Source organism: Mastigoproctus giganteus, chromosome 13, assembly GCF_048544385.1.
Source record: "Mastigoproctus giganteus isolate SK-2022 chromosome 13, ASM4854438v1, whole genome shotgun sequence".
Taxonomy (NCBI): Eukaryota; Metazoa; Arthropoda; class Arachnida; order Uropygi; family Thelyphonidae; genus Mastigoproctus; species Mastigoproctus giganteus.
In genome coordinates, this window is record NC_143587.1 from 108,928,328 (window position 1) to 108,953,178 (window position 24,851).

Consider the following 24,851-nt stretch of genomic DNA (forward strand, 5'->3'; position numbering starts at 1 on the left):
CAGAATATTAACTCTCCACAATGCTAGCAGTGTAATATACACTGATTCATTGTGTGCAGTGTCTGCTTTGGACAATCAGTTTTCAATATCACAACCAATCAAAAAACAAATCATTTGCTGTTTAAACCATCTACGAAGTAGGAATCATTCAGTGAAATTCTGCTGGATTCCAGGGCATTCTGGTATCTTAGGCAATGAGAAAGCAGATCAGGCAGCCAAAAAACCAAACAGCACAACACCAGCAAATTACCAAGTACCATATAGAGATTATTTGAAGCATATAAAAAAAGTCTGTACTAGGGCTTGCAAACCGGTTTTATAAACCGGTTAAATCCGGTTTTCATATTAAGTTGTTAAAGCCGAAACCGAGCTTCTAAAACCGGATTCGAATATTTTTTTAGTTCGCCCTCGAATATAGTTTTTTGTTACGCACATTTTCTTTTGTTTGTTCGTTTATCTGGATCATTCAACTGCTTTATGTTTTAAACATGTTTTTTTTATTTTATTTTATTTTATGTTTATTTACGAATCTCATGGGCAAGTGGCCCAAATCTAGGAGGGGTACCTTTTATCTTCCCACCTGTATCTTTTGAAACTTGTCTCGTTTAGACTCTTCATTCAGTGCTTGCGGGAGTGACGTATAGTATTGTGCCTTTGTTATCTTCAATATTTTTATTTAAAATTGCCGGTGATATAAATTCCTACTAATTAATATTTATTACTCTTAATATGTCTAAGATGAAATCAAATGTATGGAATTATTTTGCTCGAAAAAGCAAAGATGAAGCACAATGTTCGAAATGTCAGAAGATAATGAAGTCGTCTGGAGGATCTACATCATCTTTGATGTTGCATTTAAAGAAAATGCATCAGAGTGACATTAAACAAGATAACAGTGTACCTTCCGTAAAAATGGTAAGAACATTAGAAAACTTTATCGTTAAAAAATCTATGGAAGAAGAGATTTCAAAATTAGCTGCTTTAGATGGATTTTCTTTTAATTCAGTTGCCAAGAGTGAGTTTATACAATCAAGTCTTCACCTTCAGAGAAATAAATACGATAAATTACCACCAGCCTCAGTGAATGGAATTAAAAATATGGTTCTGAATTATTATAAAACTAAGAAAGAAGAACTCATTCAGCATTTCAAAAATTCATTGGTTTCGGGTGCACGGTATTCATTGACTCTAGACAAATATACGTCTATACAAAATAAAAGGTATATGAATATAAATGTGCATTCAAAAGACAATCATTGGTCGTTAGGTCTTATTGAGATTAATGGTTCACTTGATAGCAGAAGAACTGAGCAAATTGTGAATGGACACTTGAAGGAATTTGGTTAAAACTTGGATGAGGATATTGTTGCCTGCACCACCGATGGAGCAGCAATGATGATTAAGTTTGGCAGGAAAATTACGCCTAATCATCAACAATGTATAGCCCATTGTATACATCTGTCAGTTATAGATGTACTTTATGGAAAAGCAATCAATTATGGTGTGACAGTCTCTGGGTCTCCCAAAGACAATGAAGAAAAAAAATGAAAATAATGAAGGAAGTAGTGATGATGAAGAAGTTGAAGAAAGACAGCAAAGCATGCTTTATAAAACCGACTTTACCGATGAGCTCATTTATTTCTTCAATCCGATGGCCAATATTGCACAAACTATTAACAAAGTCAGAAAAATTTACAAGCTTTTTCGAAAATCGCCTACCAAAAATGACATATTACAAAATTTTGTTAAAGCAAAATTTAATGGGAAAGAATATAAACTTATATTAGATTGCAAGACTAGATGGGATAGCATATTCTATATGATTGAGAGATTTTTGAAATTGAAAAATTGCATTCCAAATGCTCTATGTGCAGTACTGTCAACTGAAGCTGTGTCTGACAATGACTGGAAAACACTTGAATTGCTATGTGAAACTTTGCGACCAGTTGAAATGATTCTGAAGGCTATAACCTCAGAATAGAAGGCTATAACCTCAGAAGATAGAGACTTACTTAAAGCAGAGTTTCAATAGAATTTCTGCTTGCTAAGCTTGATACAGCAGAAACCCCATTTGCTTTAAAGTTTCACCAAAGCCTTTTGCAGCGTTACAATGCAAGACGAAATTGCCAAACTGTGGCTTTGCTGAGCTATCTACACAACCCCAAAAAGTTTAGGAAAGAAGATTCAGGTTCAAGAACTTTTGATTTTCCAAGTAAGCAAGTTTTGAAAAAGCATGCTGAAGAGATTTATCAGAGATTATTTGCAAAACATTCCGAAGGAGTCTTAGCGTTGAATGAAGAAACTGAAAATAAACGAACTGTTCTTTTAGAAGAAAACAAAGACTCATCTAGTTCCGATGTCGGAGATACACTCATGCGAGAGCATGATAGTGATTATTAGTGATATAGTGATTATTAGAGAGTATGATATGAAAGAGATTAACTGAAGAGCCTTCAAAATATCAGAGTGAATTGGAAATCAGCAAAGAATTTAAAATTTCGGAGGCAACTAGCAGCAGAAGTGAAAAGCTGGAGAAAGTTTATAGAGCACTGCTGACCATTAAACCAACAAGTGTCCAATCTGAGAGTGTTTTCGATCACTGGTCTCTTTAACACAAAAATAAGGTCAAGTCTATCAGGAAAATTGCTTAATATACTGTGTTTTATAAAGGGCCATTTTCAGAAAAAAGCTGAGCAATAAATAGTAAAGTAATTTCCCCAAGCTGTTTATTTTTATTTATTTATTATTATTATAGGGCTTATTATTTTTTTGTATAATCTCAAGCTGGTTACCTTTTTGGAGCATTTTAATTTTTTTATTTTTTTTACTATAAGAGGTGATAGATTTGTTTAAAAGATTTGATTACGATTTGTACAATCTACCCAAGATAAAATAAATACTTGTGTTATAAGCTTTTAATTATTTTCCCTAAGTATGAGAAAATCGGTTTTAAAACCAGTTTTAAGAATAAACTTCGGTTAAACTCGGTTTTGAAATTTCTCGGTTTTATGCAAGCCCTAGTCTGTACATTTCAGTGGACAGAAATATGGAAGTCACAAAGTAATAACAAATTGCTCCAAATCAAAGAAGAACCAGCATTATGGATTTCCAGCTTCAGAAAAAATAGACAGGAAGAAGTTGTACTAGCAAGACTAAGAATAGGACATACACACCTAACCCATATGTTTCTACTCATGGGGGATGATCCACCTTGATGCACACATTGTACACTACCACTTACAGTCAAGTTTAGATTGTCCTCACTATTCCCATTTCAGAAGTACTTTCCACTCTCAATCACAACTGCAAGAACCGTTGCAGTTGTGATTGATGAATATGAATTCCTCTGATGCCAAAATGGAACAAATTATATTACTTTAGGATAATAATATAGGGGTTCGAGCCCGTCACCACCAAATACGGAGGATGCGGAAAGGTCAGGGAATGACCACCGCATATCCCGGAGCAATATGGCCTTAGTTGCTAATGCTCCTAAAAAAAAAAAAACCAAATAACCAATAATAATATAGGACCTGGCACATTTTGGCTGCCCTTGTGCCCTTAAACACCAATACCAATACTAAATAACCTGATAGCATCTGCTCAATCCTCACCTGAAAAATACTTTCTTGTAATCGCAGAGTGTTCGACTCACTTTGGTGGTCAAGAGCCTTTGCAGGCTCAGGCAAGCACAGATACCTCAAAATCTCTACTCGTGCAGTAAAAACTATTTATATGACACATCTGTCTGTGTAGAGACCCCCATCTGTGTAGAGTGATCGGAAAGATCCACAGGGGATGCCCACAGGGTTCAGTCCTAAGACCAACTTTCTGGAATATGGTCCTGGATGAGTTCCTAAACCAAGAACTTGGGAATGTTAAGTCCCAAGCCTGTGTGGACAGTTTGATCCTTTCTGTGACCACCAGCTCAAGGGCCCACCTTGAAATTTCTGCTAACTGAGTGCTCCAGTTCCTCCAGGAATGGACCACCCAGCACAACCTGACAATCTCAGCTGAGGAAGACTCCAGCATCTTCCTGAAAGGGAACCAAGCTCAGCCAGACCACCGCAGATTAAGATCAGTGCCACAACCATCAAGCACCACACCCATCTTAAGCACCTTGGTGTAATCCTGAACTCAAAACTGTCCTTCCTCCCACACCTACAGTATATCCAAAAGAAGATAAGAAATTACACAGCATTGGTGGCAAGGGTCACCTACAGGGACTAGGATTTAAACCGACATACCCTAGCCCTGTTTTACAAAGCAGTATTTATTTCAGCCATCTCATATGCTGCAAGGGTCTGGCAACTGTTGTCACAAATAAGAAGAAATTAACCACTATTCAAAGAACAATACTACTTATCCACACCAGGACTGGCTGCACGGTGAGCAGCACTCCTGCTCTCAAAGTCCTTGCCGGGATCCTCCCTCTAGACCTTGAAATAATTAGATGCTGCACATTATATCATCCCTCCAAAGGAATCTCCACTACCACCATTGGATTCACCACCAACACCATTGGATTCATCACCAACTCAGCCCAGCAATCAATCACAAGACAGAGAAAAGGCACCTTCTTGCTCACCTGCAGCAGGTTTGGCAGTACAGATGGATGGCATCCACTAATGGAGCAATTACAAAGAAATTCATTCCTGAAGTAATGTTCACATTCGGAAAAGCCCAAAGCTGGTTTTCTCCAGGCCTGTACATAACGTACCTCCTTAAAAACCATGGGTCGATACAAGAAAAATTGATGTCCCTGGGCATCACAGATGATCCACGCTGTTACTGTGGCACTGACAAACCTTGGCACCACATAATGTATGACTGTCCTGACTACAAAGACTTGATCTATTTTGATCACAAAGATCACTGATTTTCCAAAGGACAAAGAATATATACTAATTCATACCCATGACAATTATAAATACTTCACCACTTTTGCACAGGACATCTTCAACAGACAAAGAACAGCAAGGAGCCTATTAAACCCAAGAACAATAACTTGAGACAGATTCTGGGCACCCGTTCCGAGTAGCATCGACCACCACCCTCATCGACGCTCAACTGAACTGAGTTATTTACTATTGCATCCAAGTTCTATTGGGCTTATATCTACAACTAAACCTGCAGGCAAGATCAATCAATTGGACTGTGACATTACCTGATTTAGACTTTGAAACCACAAGACTTGACTATCCCTTACATAGGAAACAAGACACGGATTGACACCTAAAATGAATATCTCAGTTGAGAAGGGGCACCAATCGATTTGGACTTTGGAAACATCAAGACTGGGCAATTCCCCTCAAGGGAAATCCTCAACTCGACTCAACACAACAGAGATCATGGGCCTCTTGATAATCTACAGTAGGTTCTCTTACCCAGTGTACTTTTACTAACAATCTCTGGACCCCACTTGCCCGATGGATTCATTTCCATTGTTTCTTTGGGGGATGGCTCTATCTACATCTCCAAAACTTGTCTGTTTCCCCCCCCCCCACTTGACTGAACTGCCTGACTCTCACCTCCTAGTGGTGTGTATGGTCAATGCAGGTTCTCACCACGGGCCTGCGGCCAAGCAGCCAGAAGAACAATAGAACGTGACACAAAACTACATAAACCACACACACACACACACACACACACACACACACACACACACACCCTTCTGACATTTACAGAGTACTGTTTTCCGCACAAGAGTATTAAAGGTCACAGTCGTGAGAAACCACTGGTGACACCTCACCACAAACACTATGTACACTATGCCTTTCTCTAGAAATTGCAGCTTCACTTAGGAAATGAACTACAGCAATCTCTGAAGCACGTCATGTCCTGTTCATATCATGAACAGGCATATCATGTCCTGTTCCAGAATGGAACATGACATGATCTAGTCAAGGAGGATATCTTTGTGTGTGCTAGGTGCAGAGAGTGTCAAAAAATTAGGTGCCAACTCAGCGTTCTCATGAGTACTTATTCTTCAAACTCTCATAAGTTTGAAGAATTGGGTAGATGCCCTTAAAGGTATTAAACTGGGGGACCAATCAAGCTCTCAGATGCCCGACTCAATGCCAGAGCTCACTCTTGTGCTTCAGGCAACACAGCGGCAATCTCCAAGGCAGCATGCACTGGTCCCACAGGAGACAGTTATTGTCAGTGACTCTATTGTAAGGGAGATGGCAATATACTGTGTAAAAAAGATGGGGGGGATAGGAACAGGGTATAACAGGGTATATGACATTGTAGAGCAGATATCATCTTTTAAGGGCACAAAGGTTGATATTGTTGTGCACATCGACACTAATGACATTAAGAAAGTGTCGTGAGTTAGGGTTAAATTTGAAAGTGTCTGCAATTCTGCTCACACACGACATGAGGCAGTACATGATGAGCGCCTTGTCAATTAATTAGGTCCTGGAGAGATTCTGCAAATCTCACGGGGTAGAATTTTTCTCGGCGTGGTCTATGCTTGTTTGTTTACAGGAGAGACTGCTTTTACAGGAATGGGATATACTTAAATAGAAGGACGCCTCCGTAGCCAGGTGGGAAGGAGCAGCAGTGCGTAGCACACGCTTCTTGATTAGACCGGGGTTCGAGCCCATCACCACCAAATACGGAGGATGTGGAAAGGTCAGGGAATGACCACCGCATATCCCGGAGCAATATGGCCTTAGTTGCTAATGCTCCTAAAAATCAAAAAACAAACAAACATAACAGTTTGTTATGTTTGTTTGTTATGAAGTCTTGTCTAGATGATCCTGCAGTGCTTCTTTAACCAGTGCCTCCATTAATTTTCCTGGAACAGAAGTTAAGCTCACAGGTCTATAATTACTTGTGTCAGCCTTTGATCCTCCTTTGTGAATTGGGGTCACATTTGCACATTTCCAGTCTATGGGTACCTCCCCTGAGTCCAAGGAAGCTCTCATAATTATGGCTAAGAGTTTGCTTACTTCCTTTGCTGCCTCCTTTAATATAACTGGATAGATCCCATCCACCCCAGGTGCCTTTCTTGTGTTTATCTTCAACAGTTTCTCCTCCACTTTACTCCCAGTTATTTCAAGATTCTGTAGCTTACTTCCAGAGTTGAATACACCCCTGGCATTCCTCTCACTGAATAACTCCTCATGTGTGAATGTCGATGCAAAATATTCATTTAGTTTGTTAGCTACCTGAACAGGATCATCAACAGTTGAACTATCTATATCCAGTGGACCAATCTGATTCATCCCCTTCCTTCTAGAGTTTACATAAGTAAAGAACTCTTTGTTGTTTTTCTTTCCATTCTATGCCGAAGAGTTCTCGTAATCTGCTTTGCCTGCTTAACCTCCTTTGTGACTTGGTTACACACCAACTTATATATCTATCGTAGATTTCCGTGTTACTCATTAATTTTTATGTATCCCATGCATTTTCTTCTCTTCCACATGTTTCATTAGTTCATCTGACATCCATTTAGGCCTAAACCTTGAATAATATTTCTTAGTTGGTAAGGAAAGCCTAGTAGCTTCCAAGATTAATTCTTTGAATGCTTCCCATTTTGAATTTGCTGTTGGTAACATCATCAGTTGATCCCTCCATATAGAATTTAAATATTGTCTCAGACCTCCGTAGTCGCCTTTACGAAAACAAAAACCCTTCCCTTTACCCCCAATGGTAGTTACCTCTTTGAGTAAATCCCACTTCAACACGCTGTGATCACTGCCACCTAGTGGTTCCTTTATCTGCAAATTCTTAATGCATGAAGAATCACTACTGATAATCAGATCAAGAGTATTACTCCCTCTAGTTGCCTCCTGAACATGCTGCTGTAGAAAACAATCATCCAATAAATTCACAAAAGCCTTGCTAGTGTGTGTGTGTGACCAACCCACAAATTCCAGTCAATATCTGGGAAATTAAAATCCCCCATTATAAGATTCTCTGATTTACTGGCCCAGTATATTTTCCTGTACAGTTGTTTATTTTACTCATCAGAGTCATTAGACCTATAAAAACACTCATACTCTCAATTTTTATTTCCCAGTGCTTATGTCACACCAAACTGACTCGACACCGCACTGTCCAGCGATGTCAACTGGCTTCACTTCCTTGGATTTTATGTTTCTTGACTAATAGCATAATCCCTCCTCCATTCCTATCCTGTCTGTCCTTCCTGTACACATTGTACTCCCCAAATTCCATTTCTGCATTCCTTATATCTGTGTGACACCATGTCTCTAATATCCCAACAATATCTGCCTTTGATGTTTTGACGAACACCTCAGATTCATCAAATTTATTTACCAAACTCCTAGCATTGGTGTACATGTAAGTATGCATGCACATGTATATTTGCATGGGCTGTGTTAGCTATCCTAACACAGCCCATGTGTTTACTTGTGCTTCAATGACTCCCTGCAGTGTCTGGAAATCCCCTGCATCTTGTTTTCCAGGCTTCTGCTCATTCCAATAGAAGCAGTGTAAGAATCACTTTCAACTCTGCCAGCAGCTACTATTAATCTTTTAGTCCGTGTATCTCCCCAAAAGTCAGGGAATGACCACCGCATATCTCCGGAGCAATATGGCCTTAGTTGCTAATGCTCCTAAAAACCAAATAACAACAACAACAACAACAACCAAGGCTAGCAGTTTTCTGACCCACATAACACTGCCCTGATGGCATTAGCAAATATTCTTGCACCCACTCTATCTAAGTATATCCCATACCTGTAGAAGCAGTCTCTCCTGTTCATAAGCACAAACCAGCTTATTCATCAACATTCAGCTTATTCAATCCATTCAAGGCTTTAAACACCTCAATCAGTTCTCCTCGCAGGGGCATGGTCTGAAGATGCTGCAATTTGCAAAACTGAAGCCTTTCTAGGTAAGAGCAACCTTTTGTTCTCTTCACTTTTCGATCTGGTTGTCCATCTCTGCACCTGTTCAAGCAGATCTACATCCTTCCTAAAGTAAGGCCTCCACACCTGTATACAGTACTCAAAATGCAGCCTAATCATGGCCTTGTACAATGGAATAATCACTTCCTTTAATCCAAGCAAATTTTATGTATATTATTGGCAAAACCCCATGAGCTGTTCTGGCACGGTGCCGCCCAAACTGCTGACGGCCAAAATCCTGACATACCAACTGTATTTAAAAAAAAAAAAAAAAAAAACAAGGTCAAGAGTCCATATCTCAGAAACTGTTTGTGATAAAAAATGTTTTTCATGTAATCAAAACGGCCACCAAAACATTACAGTATATGATAATTTTAATATTTTATGTCATAATGAATAAACAACACACTTTATATATATATATATGCAGGACTGTAGTGGAGGATATATGCTGTATACCTTCTGGATTCTTTTAGGTGAATAGCATATACCTTCTGGCTATTTCTGGTTTTTGAAAGACTTGAAAAAAAATATTATTACAATATTTACTGAAAATTAAAAAATTAATTTATTAGAATTTGATTCTTAAGCAATACTTATAGTTTTATTATTTTAAATATATATGCCGTATATATATATATATATAATTAAATATTCTGTGTATATATATGTGTTAGCAAAAAGGTAAAAATCAGTATATTTGTGTATATGGTAGGGGAGTTGATCTATAAAGTGTAGTAACCATGGAAGAATAGGGAGAACCTGTAAGTAAAAAATCAATTTACCTGAAATAAATATAAAATGCAATTAATAAGGGCATAATAATTGTAAGAACCAAAAGATGTGGGTCCTAGGACTTTAACTACTTCTTCAAAAGGGTCGGCAGCAAAAATCGTAGGAGCCACACTAATAGTCCAGGTCTCTGTTTCAGTTTTGATGTACACGTAAATGGTATACATACACATCATAGCCGACCCAACAGAGACGAAGGAAGAAGGAATAAAATAATAAATAAACTATAAAATAAAAATAAAAATAATAATGATAAATAAAAACCTGTGGAAAGAAAATATCTAAGAGATGGGGCAAAAACAAGAGAACTTACTGCCTGTATGGACCGGAAGATGTTATTGTCAATGGTGATTGAAGGAGAGCTAAGTGTTCACTTGCAGTATATATATATATGTCAATTGAAGTAGCCTCATGTGGGGGGGAAGGTCAATAGTCAATAGTGGTAATGTTAAAGAAATCAAAATAAGATAAAGAATGAGATAAAAAATAAAAATAAAATATAAGAATACACAAAAAATGATGACAAGACAAGAAACATAATACCCCCTTCAATAGACAATCAGTGGGCACGAGCTTTGCGCACTGTGAGACACGACAGAGTCAAGGGGGTATGAAACTATACAATATGTACAAGCCAGAATGTAAAGGAGGTTAGTCTACTGACATGACGTTTAGAACTGGGTCGTAGTTTGTAATATTTTTAAATTTAATAATGTTAAATGCTTTTGTGAAGTAATGGCAAAGGAAAGCAGCCGGGAGTAGACAACATTAAAATACTCTACAATAAATTACTAGAAAATAAATTCCTGGCTGCTTTCCTCTGCCATCACTTCTCAAAAGCATTTAACATTATTAAATTTAAAAATATTACAAACTACGACCCAGTTCTAAACATCATGTCAGTAGACTAACGTCCTTTACATTCTGGCTTGTACATATTGCATAGTTTCATACCCCCTTGACTCTGTCGTGTCTCACAGTGTGGAAAGCTCTTTCTCACAGATTGTCTACTGATGAGGGTATTATGTTTCTTGTCTTGTCATCATTTTTTCTGTATTCTTATATTTTTTATTTTTATTTTTTATCTCATTCTTTATCTTACTTTGATTTCTTTAACATTGCCATTATTGACTTAAACACACGAGGCAATTGTCCAGTCATCCATCCAGGGGCCATCTGTGGTAAGGGCTTGCAACCCCGGACTGCCCGAGCACTACTTTATTCACCTCCATTTCAATTACTTTCAGCCATTTTTTTTACTACATTTTATTTCTCGTGAGCAATTAGGTTGGCCAAAAGCAATATCGAGATGCTATTTCTCTACTATCGTTTCTTGTTTCTTCTATTACAAAGTTTAGTGTCTTTTCCACACTACTTTGTTAGTTTTTGTTTCTCCCTCTGCTGGCTTTTTGTCTCATCTGTTTAATTGCTCACTTCCCCGTCATACCTTACAGTGCCAGATTACAATTTTACCCCTTCCTCCCCCCCCTACATGGGGCTACTTCAACTGACATATATATATATATGGCAAGTGAACACTTAGCTCTCCTTCAATCACCATTGACAATGACGTCTTCCGGTTCATACAGCCAGTCAGTTCTCTTGTTTTTGCCCCATCTCTTAGATATTTTCTTTCCACAGGTTTTTATTTATCATTATTATTTTTATTTTATAGTTTATTTATTATTTTATTCTTCATTCTGGTCTCTGTCGGGTCGGCTATGACGTATATGTATACCGTTTACATGTACATAATAACAGAAACAGAGACGTCGACTATTGGTGTGGCTCCTACGATTTTCGCTGTCGACCCTTTTGAAGAAGTAGTTAAAGTCCTAGGACCCACATCTTTTGGTTCTTACAATTATTATGCCCTTATTAATTGCATTTTATATTTATTTAAGGTAAATTGATTTTTTACTTACAAGTTCTCCCTATTCTTCCATGGTTACTACACCTTATAGGAGGTGCCTCCGTAGCCAGGTGGGAAGGAGCAACAGTGCATAGCATACGCTTCTTGATTAGACCAGTGTTCGAGCCCGTCACCACCAAATACGGAGGATGCGGAAAGGTCAGGGAATGACCACCGCATATTCCTGGAGCGATATGGCCTTAGTTGCTAATGCTCCTAAAAACCAAAACAACAACAACACCTTATAGCTCAACTTCCTTACCATATACACAAATATACTGATTTTTACCTTTTTCTATTATTCATTATGGTTACCGATCCTTTCTGCATTTACCCTAGTTCCCGGATTCATAACCCGGTCTTATGTACATTATATAAATTTTGCATAAACTCTTATAGCCCATTCCTATTTGATAAGACTTTCTTAATTTCATTGTATCTTTATCTTTTTATATATATATTATATACACACATGGTTATATACCGTATACCCTTTGGAATCCGATTTATAAGCACAGTATACTCTCTGTATACATAATGTTCACAGAGTATACCTTCTGATAATTTTACAAATACAGCACTATATATATATATGCATAAAATAAAATAATGTTTATAAATTGTGCACAATACCGCCAAGGGATTACCATCACAGATCTATTTCGCAATCGTTCACAACTGTCATTATTCTTGTTTCTCTCTCGACTGTTGCCTTATTGTGTTTTGGACAGGATTCATTATGAAGTATGCATTCAGCCTCCTTATCGAGCTGCTGCTGCTGTTCTTTCTGAAAAGCCTCAATGATCCTATATATGCCAATATGTGCTTGTCCAAGGCACCTCCGTAGCCAGGTGGGAAGGAGCAGCAGTGCGTAGCACATGTTTCTTGATTAGACGGGGGTTCGAGCCCATCACCACCAAATACGGAAGATGCAGAAAAGGTCAGGGAATGACCACCACATATTCCCGGAGCAATATGGTCTTAGTTGCTAATGCTCCTAAAAATCAAAATAACAACAAACAACATGTGCTCGTCCAACTACAGTCGGTCCTCGTATAACATGTGTTTACATTACACGAATTCGATCATACACGATTTATAAATAGGGGAACGTTATCTTATATAACACGAACCAAATTCGCTTATGCACGATTCGCCTTTGTGTTTACAAGAAATGGCAGTCGAACGCGGAATCACCCCAACGAAACGTGGAATCACCCCAACCGAACGCAACACGATATGAATGAAGAAGATTCTGAAAATGTATTTATGTGTTTTATATCAGTGAAGGGGAAACACATTTCACCATAATAACGTAAAAACCAACACAATTCCAGCTATCGATATAATCGCAAATGCAATTAGATGGAGTTTATTACCAGTTTATAACAGATTCCACTAGCAGAAACGAAACTGGAAATTGTTTTTATTGTTTTATGGTAGTAACCCCCAGAAATGTGCTTTAGTAAAATATGGGGTGTTAATAATGTATCTCGCCCTTTACGGTGTTGTTTATTCAGTTGCTATACGCGCGCAGCTTTGTTTATGTGTATTAAGGTGCCTCCTCGTTTTGTAATTGCGCTTTATTCCCTAAAAATTAGAAAAATACTTAAAAGGTGTGAAAAGGAAGCGTCCTGGCGAAGACAGCAGATTCAGAGAGAGAAAAAAAAAAAAGCAATATCGATAAACAGAGGCGGACTGGTTCAAAAATTCTTACCCGGGAAAATTTATAGTGGCCTCATACTACGGTTTATGGCCAAAATCACACCGGCCTCTGGCCCACCGGGATTTCCCGGGTAAGGCTTATGGCCAGTCCGCCTCTGTCGATAGAGAAGAAAATATGAAATTGTGAAACACTTTGAGCGAAATGAAAGGCCATGTGATATTGCACGTGCTACAGACCTAAATGAGGCAACGCCGAGAATTACAAAGAATGCGGAGAAAATAAAAACAACTTTCATAGCGGGAACAACTCAAAGTGTAATTAAAATCCATTAGATTAAGACAAGAATTGGAAGAGATGGAACGGCTGTCATCTGTTTGGATAGAAAATCAAACAAACAACAAGTTTGCTTACGATAGAAGCAAAAGCATTAGCGATATTTTATTACGTAATAAAATACGTAAGCATTTTATTACGACTTACGTATTATAATTATGTATTATAAAATACGTATTTTATTACGACTATTTTATTTAATATAATAATTTTTTTTACGAATAAAATATATTTTATTCTAAAAAAATACTTTTTTAGTATTAAAAAATACTAAAAATACTTTATTATAATATAATAAATAATAAAAATTATTTATTTTTTATTATATTATAATAAAAAAATATATTATATTTTTTATTACGTATTTTAATCATTATAAAATATGTAAGTATTTTATAACGATTAAAATTACCCGATTATTTATTGTGTTTGGTAATGTTTTGGTTCCAAATGTGTGTTCAATCTTGGGTGGTCGGCACCTAACCCCACTTTTCCCATAGGGCCTGTTGTTTATATTGCACGATTTTGCATTGCACGAGGGTTTCTAGGAACACAACTATCGTGCTATACGAGGACAGATTGTATACACTCCCATCTTCTATGCAAAGCCTCAACACTGTTTTGGTTGCGTGGAATTCCTAGTTGAATGGAATCGTATACGGACCATAATGTTGGTATAAATAATGGTGAAGCGTGAATTACCGTACCATTACCCATACCATCTGCTTCTTCCATATATATATATAATTGTCTTCAAACCACTTTATCACATAATTGTGATAAATGTGGCTTCAGAACATTCAATGCTTGTGGTAATATTGGTACAAACGTTTAGGGGAGGTAGGTAACATCTAAAGGAATGTGAATCGCATAGGAACCCATAACGGAAACGTCACCGTAAGTCGGTAGACGGCGCGGTAGTCGCCGCACGAAGAGCATGCATCGATGTACGAACTGTGAGCTGGCAGACATGCACCTAGTGTATGGATTAGCAGAGGGCAATGGACGAGTCGCTCAAGGAATTTATAGAGAACACTTCCCAGACAGACATGTACTGGACCACCATTTGTTTGTGCGATTATGGGTCATTTAGAGGTAACAGGAGTAGTGCGGGCAGACCACGTTCGACGCGAACTCCCGCCATGGAAGAAAGTTTGTTGAATGCTGTCCAGAATAATCCTACTACCAGCACATGTGCCATTGCCTTTGCCTTAGGAGTGTCTCATTGCAGTGTACAGCGTGTCTGGCACGACGATTCCTTACACCCCTTTCATCTCCAAAGGGTTCGTTTACTGCTCCTCCAAGGTCATCCTGCACGTGTGGCTTTTGCGCAGTGGTTTCTCCAAGAAAGTGTTCAAGACTTGAATTTTCCAGCCTATGTTTTGTTCACGGATGAGGCCTATTTCACTCGGGAAGGCTTATTCAATCAGCACAATGCTCATGTGTGGGCTCAAGACAACCCACATGGTGTGCGCCCCCATGCGGCACAACATCGTTTCGCAATAAATGTGTGCGCAGGTATTGGATAAATATTGGATCTTTCTTGAACAAGTTCTACCAGAGTTACTTGACGATGTTCCAGCAAATGTGAGATGCAACATTTGGTTTCAACATAATGGGACACCTGCCCATTATGGAAAGTGTGTTCGTGACCATTTGAACAGGCATTTTGGGCATCGATGGATTGGCCATGGGGGACCCGTTGCCTGGCCCCCACACTCACCTGATTTATTGAGCCTTGATTTCTTTCTGTGGGGGTCCCTCAAATCTATCGTGTATAAATCACCTGTGGAGACGGAAATGGGTCTCATGGCGAGACTCCTCTGTGCTGCTGCTACTATCAAAGAAACTCCAGGTGTGTTTGACCATGTCCACCAATCCATGCTGTGTCGGTGTTACGCATGCCTCGTGTCTCATGGTGGAACCTTCAATCATCTGTTGTAACATCATGAAATGCATCCATCTCGTACGCCATTGTTAATATTATGTCAAATAAATGTTTGCCTCTAATTACTGTCTTGTGTCATTCCTACTTCTTGTGCCTCTGCTACTACTTTCCCCGTGACATTTCTGGTTATGGGTTCCTATGCGATTCACATTCCTTTAGATGTTACCTACCTCCCCTAAACGTTTGTACCAATATTTTTGAGACACCGTGTATAGAATTTTTTACAGTATAGTAAATACTGTCAGGATTCTGGGCTGTCTGGATTTTTGCCATCGGGATTCTGGTCATCGGGATTTTGGCTGTCAGGGTTTTGGGCCAGTCCCGTCCTGGCAACATGCCTGCACTGTTCAGAGAATTTCATATCTGACTGCACAAGTACCCCAGGTCTTTTTCATTTTCTACTACCCTGAGTGTAGTACCACACAGTTGATAAGTTCCTCTGGGATTACTGTTACCCCTGTGCAGTATTTTGCATTTGTCAATGTTAAACTTAAACTGCTATTTCCCAGCCCACTGACCCAATTTTCCTAGATCTTGTTGCAGTGGCTCATCCTGATGGCTGTTGTTAGCCACCCTGTCAACCCTTGCATCATCTGCAAACTAAGATATTTAGCCTGATATACCTTCTTCAATATCATTGATAAATATTGAACACAACAATGGACTCATCACTGGGGAACTCCAATAATAACATTAGTCCATGAAGAGCAGTGCCCATTGATGACCACTTTCTGTCTTCTTCCACTTAACCACCCTTTACCCATAGCAGTAACCTGCCCTTAATTCCACATTGCTATCATTTGTACAGGAGTCTTTTATATGCAGTAGTATCAAAAGCCTTCCTGAAATCTAAGTATATGATGTCAAAATTATTTTTTTACCTCTAGTTCCTTGGTCAATGCATCATAGTAACCTATCAGATTGGTTAGCTAAGATTGCCCCTTGACAAATCCGTGCTGTAATTGCAGGGTAATTGTATGCCTGTTCAAATGGTCCTACGTTACCTCTTTAACCATGATTCCTTATTTTCCTTGGAACAGACATTAAGTTAACAGGTCTGTAATTACTCATGTTGCCTTTTAATCCCCTTTATGAATTGGGGATATATTCACACTTTTCCAGTCCATGGGGATCTCCCCTGAATCCAAGAATGCTCTCATAATTATGGCTAAGGATTTCCTTTGCTGCCTTTCTTAATATAATTGGATAGATTCTATCTGCCCCATGTTCCTTATTTATGTCTATCCTCAACAATTTCTCCTCTGCTTTCTTTTCAGTTATCACAAAGTCATTTAGCTTGTCATTAGAGTTTGATAAACTTCAGGCATCCTCTTCCCTAACGAATTCTTCATGTTTCAATGTCAATGCAAAATTCTTATTCAATTTGTCCACAACCTGAGCAGGGTCATGAACAGTTAACCCATGGACACCATGCAGCCCAATGTGAATCAACCCTTCCTTCTACTGTTAATATAAGCATAGAATTCTTTTCTGCTTTTCTTTGCCAGAGACTTCTCATAATCTGCCTTAACTTGACTAACATCCTTTTGATTTTATTACAGACAAAATTTATATCTTCTATAGGCTTCTGTATCACCTGATAATTTATTTAAATCCCATGCAGTTTTCTTCTCTGCTATGTGTCTCAGTTCATTTGACATCCATTTAGGGATATGAAAACCTAGTATCTTCCTTTAACTCTTCCCATTTAGAATTTGATGTTGGTAACATTATCAATTAGTCCCACGGCACAGAATTTAAAAACAATCTGAAACCTCTGTTGTCACCCTTATGAAAGCAAAAGTCCTTCCCTTTACCCTTGGGAATAGTTATGTCTTTAATTAAATTCCACATTTCTGCACTGAGATCACTGCCACCGAGTGGGTCTTTTACCCACATTCCATAATGCATGAAGAATCACTGCTGATAACCATATCAAGAGTATTGCTTCTCTTGTTTCCTCTCTAACATGCTGCATTAGAAAACAGTCATCCAGGAATCGACAAAAGTCTTGCTAGTGTTTGAGTGACCAATGCACAAATTCCAGTCAACATCTAGAAAGTTAAAATCCCCCATTATGAGACATTCTGATTTGCTGGCCCACTCTATTTCCCTGTTTAGCTGTTTGGTTATATTTATCACAGTCATTAGGCCTATAACACCCTCCTACTGTTAATTTTGTTTTCCTAGTGCATGTATACTTGTTATATGCACTGCATGCATACTTGTTAACAGAAGAGGCTGCTTCTACAGGGATGGGATACACTTAAATAGAAAGGGTGCAAGAATATTTGCTGATGCTATCGAGGCAGTGTTAAGTGGGTCGGAAAACTGATAGCTTGAGGGAATACAAGGACTAATAGATTAACAGGAACCACTGACAGAGGTGAAAGTGATTCTTGCACTGCTTCTATTGGAATGAGCAGCAGCCTGGAAAACAAGATGCAGGGTATTTCTGAAACTGCTGGGAGTCACTGCAGTACAAGTAAACACATGGGTTGTGTTAGGGTAGCTAAGAATAGGAACACCTGCATGTTTACTTGCATGTACACCAGTGCTAGGAGTTTGTTAAATAAATTTGAGGTATTGCTCAGAACATCAAAGGCAGATATTGTTGCAATATCAGAGACGTGGTGTCACACAGATATCAGGAATGTAGAACTGGAATTTGGGGAGTACAATGTGTACAGGAAGTATAGACAGGATAGGAAGGGAGGAGGGGTTATGCTATTAGTTAAGAAACATAAAATCCAAGGAAGTGAAGCCAGTCGACATCGCTGGACAGTACAGTGTCGAGTCAGTTTGGTGTGACATAAGCATTCGGAGATCAAAATTGAGAGCAGGAATGTGTTATAGGCCTGATGACTCTGATGAGTATAATAAGAAATTGTACAGGGAAATAGAGTGGGCCAGTAAATCAGAGAGTCTTATAATGGGGGATTTTAATTTTCCAGATATTGACTTGAATTTGTGGGTTAGTCACTCACACACACTACCAAGGCTTTTGTGGATTTATTGGATGATTGTTTTCTACATCGGCAACTAGAGGGAGTAATACTCTTGATCTGATTCTTAGCAGTGATTCTTCATGCATTAAGAATCTGCAGATAAAGGAACCTCTGGGTGGCAGTGTGCTGTAGTGGGATTTACTCAAAGAGGTAACTACCATCAGGGGTAAAGGGAAGGGTTTTTGATTTCATAAAGGCAACTACAGTGGTCTGAGACAGTATTTGAATTCTATACGGTGGGACCAACTGATGATGTTACCAACAGCAAATTCAAAATGGGAAGCATCCATAGAATTTTTCTTGGAAGCTGATAGGCTTTTCATACCAACTAAGAAATATTGTTCAAAGTTTAGGCCAAAATGGATGTCAGATGAACTAATGAGACATATGGCAGAGAAGAAAAATGCATGGGATACATATAAATTAATGGGTGACATGGAAGCCTATGATAGATATAAGCTGGTCTGTAACAAAGTCACAAAGTAGATTAGGCAGGCAAAGGCAGATTATGAGAAATCCTTGGCAAAGGATGCAAAGAAAAACAAAGAGTTCTTTACCTATGTAAACTCTAGAAGGAAAGGGATGAATCAGATTGGTCCACTGGATATTGATGGTTCAACTGTTGATGATCTTGCTTAGGTGACTAACAAACTAAATGAGTATTTTGCATCTACATTCACCCATGAGGAGTTATTCAAGGAGGCGAATGCCAGAGGTCAGTTAAACTCTGGCAGTGAGCTGGATGATTTTGTAATAAGTGAGAGGAAAGTGGAGGAGAAATTGTTGAAGATAAACATAAAAAAGGCACCCGGGGTGGACGGGATCTATCCAGTTATATGAAAGGAGGCAGCAAAGGAAATAAGCAACCCTTAGATATAATTATGAGAGCTTCTTTGGACTAAGGGGAGGTACCCATGGACTGGAGATGTGCAAATGGGACCCCAGTTCACAAAGGAGGATCAGAGGACGACACAAGTAATTATAGACCTGTTAGTTTATCTTCTGTTCCAGGAAAGTTAATGGAGGCAGTGGTTAAAGAAGCACTACAGGATCATCTAGACAAGACTTCAGTTATAGCACGGATACAACATGGTTTTGTTAAGGGAAAGTCTTGCCTGACCAATTTGATTGGATACTATGATGTGATCACAAAGGAACTGGATGCAAGGAATAACTTTGATATCATTCATATATTTGGATCTTAGAAAGGCTTTTGATACTGTTGCACATGGAAGGCTGCTGCACAAATTGGAGCAGTGTGGCACTGGAGACAAATTGCTGCTATATATAAAGCTGCTATAGATGGTTGAGTGGGAAAAGACAGAGAGTGGTAATCAATGGACACTGCTCATGTATTCATTAGTGGAGTCCCTCGGGGTTCAGTATTGGGTCCATTGTTGTTTTCTGTATTTATAAATGATATTGATGATGATATATCAAGTTTAATGTCCAAGTTTGCAGAAGATACGAAGGTTGTCAGGGTTGTTAAGGATACTAATGACCGCACGCTGCTGCTGCAACAGGATCTAGAAAAGTTGAGCAGGTGGTCTAAGACATGGCAAATGAAGTTTAACATTGACAAATGTAAAGTACTACATATTGGAAGCAGCAACCCCAGAGTGACGTACTGGGGGGTAATTGTGCAGGCAGATATGAAGTTTTCTGAGCAGTGCAGACGGTCTGAAGAGTAGCTCATAGTGTCTTGTCAATGATATACAGGAATTTTTCTAGCAGGGATAAGGAGGTGATTATCCCCTTGTATAAGGCAATGGTCAGGCCACACCTTGAGTATGGTATACAGGTCTGGAGGTCTCATTTTAAGAAGGATGTAGAGCTGTTGGAACGAGTACAGAGAAGGGTAACAAGGTTAGTGGATGGAACAAACAGTTGCTCTTACAAAGAAAGGTTTAAATTTTGCAAATTGCAGAGTCTGGAGACTAGGCACCTGTGAGGTGATCTGATTGAGGTGTATAAAGCCTTGAATGGTTTGAGCATGCTCAATGCTGGTGGGATTGTTCCTTTTGCTCAGAATAATCACCTGAGAGGGCAAAAATTCAAATTGAGGAAAGACAGATGTAGGATAGATGTGCGGAAGTTTGCCTTTAGCCAGCGGGTAGTTGGTTGGTGGAACAGACTTCCATCCTTTGTTGTGGAAGTTGATAGTCTAAATAAATTTAAGGCTGAGCTGGACACGTATTTGGAACAAATGGAGGGGTGAAATGGGAACGTTTTTTTTTATTGGCTGATGCTGCATAAGCTTTCTTTCTTACATCATATGCCTCTGCTAATGCTATATCACTCCAAACTGACTCAACATTGCACTTTTCATCCAAATCAACTTGATGCACTGCCTTAGATTTAATATTCTTATTAACTAAGAGCATAACCCCTCCACCTCTCCTATCTTATCTGTCCTTCCTGTATACGTTGTAATTACCATATTCAAATTGAGCATCAGTTATGTCTGGAGTGACACCATGTCTTTGCTATTCCTACAGTGTCTGCATTCAACAACTTAATCAATACTTCCAATTCATCAAATTTATTTACAATGTTCCTAGCATAGTGTACATGTGCATGTTCTTATGCTTAGTTGCCCTAACACAGCCCATGAATTCATTTGTGCCATGGTGACCTATAACAATGCCCGAAACCCCAGGCACATTGCTTTTCTTGATGGAAATGTATCATGTACCAATATTAGTAATGCAAGAATCACGTTCACCTCTGCCTGTGGCTCTAGATAAACTATTAGTCTGTGTTTTCTTTCCAAGCTTGCAGTTTTATGGCCCACCTATCACTGCCTCGATAGCATCATCCTTGCACCCCTTCTATTCAAGTATCCTGTCTCTCAATAATTCAGGTACGGCATGGGTTTGTTAAAGGAAAGTCTTGTCTGACAAATTTGATAGGATATTATGATGTGGTTACAAAGGAACTGGATGCAAAAAATAATTTTGATATCAGATATTTGGATTTCAGGAAAGCTTTTGACACTGTTGCGTAGTGTCAAAAGCTTTCCTGAAGACTATTGTGCAAATTTGACCAGAATGGTATTAAGGGTAAGTTGCCACAATGGATAAAAGGATGGTTGAGTGGGAGAAGACAGGGGTGGTAATTAATGGGTGCTGCTCTTCGTGGACTAATGTTATTAGTGGAGTCCTACAGGGTTCGGTGTTGGGTCGTCTGTTGTTTTGTATATTTATCAATGATATTGATGAAGGTATATCAGGCTTAGTGTTGAAGTTTGCAGATGATACAAAGGTTGGCAGAGTTGTTAATGACAGTAATGGCAGTGTGCTACTACAACAGAATCTAGATAATTTGGGCAGATGGGCTAAGAAGTGGCAACTGAAGTTTAACCTTGACAAATGCAAAGTACTGCATATGGGTAGAAGTAACCCCAGAGAAACGTACCAACTGTGTGGTACTACACTTAAGGTGGTAGAAATTGAAAAAGATCTGGGAGTAGTTGTGCAGTCAGATATGAAGTTTTCTGAGTAATGCAGACAGGCTGGCAGGGCAGGTCATGGGGTTTTGTCAATGATATATAGGAATTTTGCTAGCAGGGAAAAGGAGGTGATTGTCCCTCTGTATAACGCAATGGTCAGGCCACGCCTTGAGTACTGCGGAAAGGTCTGGAGGCCTCATTTTAGGAAGGATGTAGATTTGCTTGAGCATGTACAAAGAAGGGCAACAAGATTGGTGAGGGGAATGAAGGGATCCTCTTACCAAGAGAGGTTTAAGTTCTGCAAATTGCAGTGGATGGAGACTAGGCACCTGCGCGGTGATCTGATCGAGGTGTAGAAGGCCTTGAATGAATTGAGCACGCTGAATTCTGATGGGATCCTTCCACTTGTTCAGATTACGAACCTAAGGGGGCATAAATTCAAATTAAGAAACGACAGATGTAGAATAGATGTTCGGAAATTTGCCTTTAGCTTGCTTTCTTGCTTCTTTCATACACTTGCTTTCTTGCCTCAAATGCCACTACTACTACTACTCTCCTGTTAACAAGCACAGACGTTGAGAAAAATTCTACCCCATGAGCCTTGCACATTCTTTCCATGGCCAAATTGATTGACAACATGTACTCCCTCCTATCAGTAAGTGCAGTGTTGATGGAACCCTTTCTCTTGCTCATACCACACACACACACACACACACACACACACACACACACACACACACACACACACACACACACACACACACACACACACACACACACACACACACACACAAATTCAAATTGAGTAAAGATAGTTTCAGGATCAATGTACAGAAATTTGGCTTCGGCTAACAGGTAGTTGATTGTTGGAACAAACATCTATCTGTCGTTGAAGTGTGGATAGTTTGAATAAACTCAACTAGAAACTAGACGAACTATTGGATCGGATGGACAGGTGATATGGGGAAAGTTTTTTTTTTTTTTTTTGGCTGATGCCATATAAGATTGCTTATAATTGCTACTACTAATACTAATGCTTTTTTTATCCTCTTCTTAAAATCTGACATTCTGTTGGAGATATTAACTGTTGCTCCCAGTAGACACACCTTGGTCATAGTCTATCTATCCTTGTTACTGAAAATGTTGTTCATTTTCTTGATAATAATGTCTTCCAATAAAACTAAATCATCTTGAACTAGACCTGTATGCATTTAACTGTAATGTCTGGTGCTCCAAATCAAGGTGCAGATACTTTGGTCCCTAGATACTTTGAGTCCTTGACAACTTCCCAGTTTTATTTGTCTCTCGTGCAAGCACCCATTTCTTCAGTGACTCAGTGCAAGCACGAGAGACACGAGAGAGCAATGCACCAAGTTTTAGACTGTGACATTAGACTGACACTCCTTGCATCATTAACAAAGTCTATCATGTAATGAACTCATGACTGATACAAGAATTTTCTATTGCTATTTCCTTCTGAATTATGATATCCTCATATAAAGCATTCAGTTTAGTAACAATCGTTATTAAGGTAAGATTTATATTTGCAAAGTATTACACTACTAACATTACAAAATGTTACACTAATTAAGCAGATACCAAATATTTATGAACTACTGAATTCTTTATCCTGTGCATGCTTTATTATTTTTATGTAAAGCTAACTCGCCAGAATTAGCTTTACAAAAGGTAAGAATTAAATTTGGAACATATCATAAAATGTAACTTCAAAAATGATCAAAATTTAATTTATAATATTATAAAAATTAAATTTACAAAATATTAAAGAAATTCAGCAAAAGCAAAAATTAGCTTACCGAATTCTTTACCTTAACCCTCAATCTTAACCTTAACCATTAATTCTTAACCATCAATCTTCTAGACTTAAATCTGCCCTCTATAGAGCAAAGAAAGAAACATCTGCTCTCTGTGACTGACACCTCCATAGCCAGGTGGGCAGGAGCGGCAGTGCGTAGCACACGCTTCTTGATTAGACCGGGGTTCGAGCCCATGACCATGAAATACAGAGGATGCGGAAAGGTCAGGAAATGACCACCGCATATCCCCGGAGCAATATGGCCTTAGTTGCTAATGCTCCTAAAAACCAAATAACAACAACAACTCTCTGTGACTGCCCAGTCATATTGGAAAATGCTTTTATGCATTTATAACTTCTTAATGCCTCCTTGAAGGTTGAAAAGATTTTAAATTCCTTCCTAAACATAATCTTAAAGTTAAGTAAATTACAATTTTACATAACATATATATTTTTTTATTTATTTATTTTGTAGAGCAGATAAAAGTTTCAACTTTCCAGTTAATAATTTAACACTTGAGTCATTTGGAATGGAGGGATCTTGCAAATTCTGGTTTGGAAAAGATTATTCAAATTTTATCTTAAGGGATCTAACACATTTAGATGAACCATGGCACGGTAAGCATTTTCTACACTCAAATTTGATTATAATTATTAAATCTAATTGTAGAACCCATCATAAAATGACAGGGAAAATAGTGTAAACGAAAAAAAAAAAAAAAAGCTAATTATAATGGAATAATTGTTATGGTACCCAATTCATGGAAGAGGTTGGTTGGGATTTTTTAGCCTACACAAGATGCAAATTAACCTGTGAACACACACACACACACACACACACACACACACACACACACACACACACACACACACACACACACACACACACAAACGCTTTTACAGACATAACACCCCTTAATGTGGGCATCTACACATGGTGAGGGACCTCCCACTGATTCTGCTGGTCTTCCAAATTAGCATCATTGGTTTTTTTTTTTTTTTTTTTTTTTTTTTTGATTTGGTAGTTGTTGGCGCATCGG

General features: G+C 38.6%; 1 protein-coding gene across 1 annotated transcript in view; it reads left to right on the forward strand.

The window, feature by feature from the left end:
• The window catches only part of LOC150076348 (phospholipase D1-like), a 601,970-nt gene that overhangs the window by 362,010 nt on the left and 215,109 nt on the right, over positions 1 to 24,851 (forward strand). Inside the window, exon 18 of the mRNA XM_090387327.1 lies at positions 24,287 to 24,429. Within this exon, the coding sequence (XP_090243453.1) occupies positions 24,287 to 24,429 (143 nt within the window). The remainder of the gene's footprint in view (positions 1 to 24,286; positions 24,430 to 24,851) is intronic.